The sequence below is a fragment of the Austrofundulus limnaeus genome, unplaced genomic scaffold, assembly GCF_001266775.1.
Source record: "Austrofundulus limnaeus strain Quisiro unplaced genomic scaffold, Austrofundulus_limnaeus-1.0 Scaffold1329, whole genome shotgun sequence".
NCBI lineage: Eukaryota > Metazoa > Chordata > Actinopteri > Cyprinodontiformes > Rivulidae > Austrofundulus > Austrofundulus limnaeus.
Window position 1 is genome coordinate 59885 of NW_013953731.1, and position 4981 is coordinate 64865.

General features: G+C 43.8%; 1 protein-coding gene across 1 annotated transcript in view; it reads left to right on the forward strand.

Annotated features, from left to right (window-relative positions):
- The window catches only part of LOC106534987 (junction-mediating and -regulatory protein), a 36388-nt gene extending 35480 nt beyond the window's left edge, over window positions 1-908 (forward strand). Inside the window, exon 10 of the mRNA XM_014031824.1 lies at window positions 102-908. Within this exon, the coding sequence (XP_013887278.1) occupies window positions 102-412 (311 nt within the window). The 3' untranslated portion in view covers window positions 413-908. The remainder of the gene's footprint in view (window positions 1-101) is intronic.
- Window positions 909-4981: the final 4073 nt, after the last annotated feature.

Sequence of the window (4981 nt, forward strand, 5' to 3'; positions counted from 1 at the left end):
TTATTAAATAATTCAGTTAACACTGGGAATAAAAAGTAGAAGTGAAGAAATGAAAACAGTCTTGTTTAAAAAATTCCACTAAACTCTTATTTTTCTCACAGTGAGTTCGCCCATGGACGAAGTGCTGGCGTCTCTGAAACGAGGGAGTTTCCACCTGAAGAAAGCCGAGCTGCGGGTCCTGGGCCCCGACCCGGACGACGAAAGCAACAACATCCTGGCTCAGATCCGACAGGGCGTTCGTCTGAAGAAGGTCCGTACCCGTCCGGAGCAACAGCGCCACCTAAAGAGTTTCCCGCACTCAGCTGACGCTCTGACTCGCAGCATCCACGAGGCCCTGAGGAGAATCAAAGAGGCTTCGCCAGAGTCTGAGTCTGAGGACGAAGGCCTTCCCTGCGCCGACTGGGAGAACTAGGAAATGGGCAAATCTGAGAGGAAACGACGACCTGAGTCCAGCAGGGTCACATGAGGACACCTTGGTGCAATTTGAACAAAAACAAACATTTTTTAATATCAGCAGACATTTGTTTTCATACTTGTGTTTGTAAAACCAGACCACAGAACTTCTTCGTTACTGTTCTCTCTGTGAGGAAAGCACCTCTGACCTCTCGTTACGTCGGAGTCGTACTGTAGCTTTCTGTGATGGGTGTGTTTTAGGCAGCACACGTTTGGTTCCTCTCAGATACGTCACAACAAGCGTTTACACCGCAGAATTCACCACCCCTCTTCTTACAGGAACAGCTTTGGACAAATAATTCAGATCAGTTTTTACTTTTCTAAACTGGTGCATTTAGAATAAAATATGGGATAAAAAGGACATCAGCTCAGTTCTAAACTTTAAAATATACAGTTAATCCACAACCTCACTCTGACTTAAAGCCTTTTAAACTGGGATTAAACCCATCAGTGATCTTTGTCTCTATTGTTTACCTGCTGCTCTCACAGGGTCACCAATCTAATGTGGTTCATGTTTAATTATCACCTGCTGCTATGAGGTGATGCTGTTGTTCACCATGTGTGAAAAAGTTAAAAATCTCATGAACTTAATCCTTTGATAAACATCACCCTCATTCAAGATGGCCGCCATGACAAATTGACCTTAAATACAAAAATGGATGTAATTAGGAGTTAAGATTTGGTGAGGTTCTAGCCGAGAGTCGTTCACAAACCAAAGTGAGTGCTGCTCATCGCACATGATCTGTAATGTTAACTGTTAGCATGTTAGCAAAATATCTCATGAACCAGTGGCCATATTTTAACAGCATTTTCAGGAAGTAATCAAAGGATGTTCCTATATAACTTAGTAACTTTTAGTGTAAAATATTCAAAATGGCTACCCCTGTCAATCAACTTTAGCCAACACAACAGTGGCTATAATTGAGTCAGTTTTACATATACGATGTAATATTAGCTGAGGGTCATCCCTAAAGGCTCCTACATACTCGGGTGTACTTTGCTCCGCGGGGGTCCGCGCGGACTCAAGGCGGACTCAATGCGGACTCAATGCGGACCCAAAGCGGCAGTCTGCCAGATTGATCCGCGCAGAGATCAATTTTTTACGTCCACGTCCGCAGTGTCGCACAATAAACTGCCTGGCGTGTACTGTTTTGGATGCAACACCAAGCTGATAAAGTTGAGAATTGGTGTCATTTATGGACGAAATGCAGTCAAATTTTGAGAGCGTCTCATGGAGGAAATTAGAAAACTTTATAATGCGTCAATGAAAGGAGGACTTTGAGCGAGCAACAAATTCATGAGCAGAAGTAGCTCCGATTCTGGGTAAGGTAGTTCTTTTCTTTTTTTCTTTCCCTTTTGTTGTTTTAAAGGAGACCAATGATGGGTCGTAGAAATGTTTATGGTATGTCTGTGGGCTATCCAGACCATGTTCATTCAATTTAATGCACAAAATAATTCTCAGATAATAAAATTTCCCATTTTCTAGTTCTGCTGCTCTGACTTCTGTTCAGAAGAGCTGTTTATGTTAATGAGCTCTGTTGGTAACGCCCTCCAAAAATCTGTTGACATTAACTCCGCCCTCCAAAGCCAGCGTTTACGTTAGTAATAGCAGAAGCTCCGTTGTACAACCGTATATATACATGAGACCCTGAGTCAGACCCGCAGCTTTTTTCTCCCCCTCCTCCTGTGTCAGAGCTCTGCGCTCACTCTGCATGCTGTTACCAGGGCAGGTAATGGGAGCAGCAGCGGTCAAAATACCTCAGAAACTCAAACAAATAGGCTAAAGCTAAACAGTAGAGGTACATGAGAAAACGTGTTCATAACAAAAGAAAATAAATAATTAAAATGTTTGCGTCTATGTCCGTCTTGAACCCTGGTCTCCTGCTCTCTGGTCTAACACTCTACCCATTACCCTATTGGAGGCTTGTTGTGAATTGAGCTGCACCTTACACAACAACAACCGTGACGGCTTTTTATACTGAGGAGGTGGAGCCTCACCTGGGGGTTTCTAGGTGAGGGGCTGAACGCAGGTTCCAGTGGGTTGTCGTACGGCAGGGGTGCCCAACCTTTTTTGAACCAAGAGCTACTTTTGAAGTCGTCAGTTTGCCGAGAGCTACTCATCCAGTCTCAGTATCAGAAAAACATAATTTTGTCTCCCTACTCCTCACTTCTTTAAAGTAAATAAAACAGAACGTAATGTGTTGCTAGTTTTATTTAATTTAAAGTATTGTCAAACAAAACTATCTACTTAACCATATATTTACCTACAAAAAAAGAAAAGATAAAATCCTTACTTAACTCCTGACAGAGAAACAGAAAAGTGATGCTCGAACAAAAAGGATCAATTTTTTTAAATCTCCCTTAATTAGTACTCATTGTAAGGTGTGAGCTATGAGGGCTGGAAACCTGCACACTGAGAACCACAGAGTCAAATAACTTTGGAGCACGGGAACTCGTCTCCATTTATTCAAAGAACTCTCCTGTCTTCTCTCCATACAGGGGAGGAAAAACAAAACAAAACTCTATCAATCAGGGTCAACATGGCTACCACAAGAGTACCGCCCTTTTTTTCAAAGTCAATGCACACAATATAAAACTCTCTCACAGGCTGTCATAAAACCCGGTGCTGAGCTTCCAGGACCGGTTTCACCTGATCAGATCTGTTCCTTTTATTGCCTGGAACAGATCCATCAGGTGGGTTTCATAATTTCATGCATTATTGCAGAAATATTGCCCGGGGGCTGTTTTGAGGCAGGCGGCCATAAAACCCGGTGCTGAGCTTCCAGGACCGGTTTCACCTGACCAAATCTGTTCCTTTTATTGCCTGGAACAGATCCATCTGGTGGGTTTCTGAATTTTATGCATTTTTGCAGAAATATCGCCCGCCAGTGGTTTCTGGCTGAATCCAGGCGGGAGAGCGGGTGCTGGACGCATGACTGCAGTTCCACCTCACTGGATCTCTTCCTTCCTCTCTTCCTCTTCCTTTGCACCCGGATCCGATCCTCAGAGCCTGTGGGAGAAGCAAACGAAGGTTGAAATTTCCTCCCAAAAATGCGCATAAAATGCACTAAGTCGTGCGTAATTTGCTTATAGCTCCGCGGGGGAATGTCATAGAGACTCCATTCAAGTATCAGCTTGTAGGACAGAACCAGAGCTTTAAAACCTGACCAGCCACGCCAGGATCCGACACTCCTGGCCCGGGAGGGGGGCTAAAACCACCCCGGCGGGAGGTCCGACGGTGCGTAATTTGGAGGTTTTTTGCTTATAGCTCCGTGGGGGAATGTCACAGGGTTTTCATTCAACCTTGTAGGGCAGAAGCAGAGCTGTAAAACAAGACCAGCCACTCTGGGATCTGATGCTCAGAGCTGGCGCTTAGAGGCTCCTCAGCAAGGTTGCGCTTCACGGGCACCTGGGAACCAGCTGGCGGGCGACCAGTCGCCTGCGAGGGACTGGTTGGGCACCCCTGTCGTACGGCTTGTGACATCACAAAATGTAGGAAGTATAAAACTTGTCATTAATATACATTAAAAATACATTTACTTACAGTAAATACGCCCCTGGGTGAATTTTTTGCCCTAAGACTGTTTTTTTAAGAAGTAAATATCCAAAGATGAGTAAAAAAAACTTTAAAACGTGAATTTTGCATAATAGCTCTCCTTTAAAGCTAAAATGCAAAATGTCTCTTCCTCCTCATCCTTGACATCATGACTGAAATTGCGAGAAATTAAAGAATTTCTGGGTAGAGTTTGCATGTTCTCTCCGTGCATGCGTGGGTTCTCTCCGGGTACTCCGGCTTCCTCCCACAGACCAAAAACATGACTGTTAGGTTAACTGATAACTCTAAATTGTCCCTAGGTGTGAGTGAGAGAGTGAATGGTTGTTTGTCTCGTTTGTCTCTATGTGTGGCCCTGTGATGGACTGAGACCTGTCCAGGGTGTACCCTGCTCCTCGCACTGTGACTGCTGGATATGGGCACCAGTGACCCACGCAACCCTGAAAAGGAAGAAGCGTGTACAGAAAATGGATGGATGGATGGATAAAGAATTTGTCAGGGGGTCAGTACGCTCGAGTATGAACTGTCAAACATCCGCGCGACTCTTGGACCGCACACAGGACGCCCGAGTATGTGGGAGCCTTAACACACACTCTGAGCCTGACATCATCATACATGTTAGGTTATACCAATTGTTTTTAAATTATACCAATTTCCCCACCATTTTGCAGGTATACAGACGTGTAGAGAAAACTCGTGGATTTTTTTTTATTTTTTCAAAAATTCAGCTTCAAATTTATGTTACGCCTCCAAGCCTGTGGAACAAAAACAAAACAATAAATGAAGTTGAATCTCCCAACCTGCTCTGTATCGTATCGGATCTCTCCCATTAGTTTCAAGGCTTGAACAAATCTGCTTTAATGGTTTTAAATTGAAACTCTGGAGTGTAATGCAGTGGGTGAAATGCAAGCTTTAAAGGGCCAATATTATGTGTTTCTCAGGCGTATATTTAAATACTATACCATAATAAAGTAT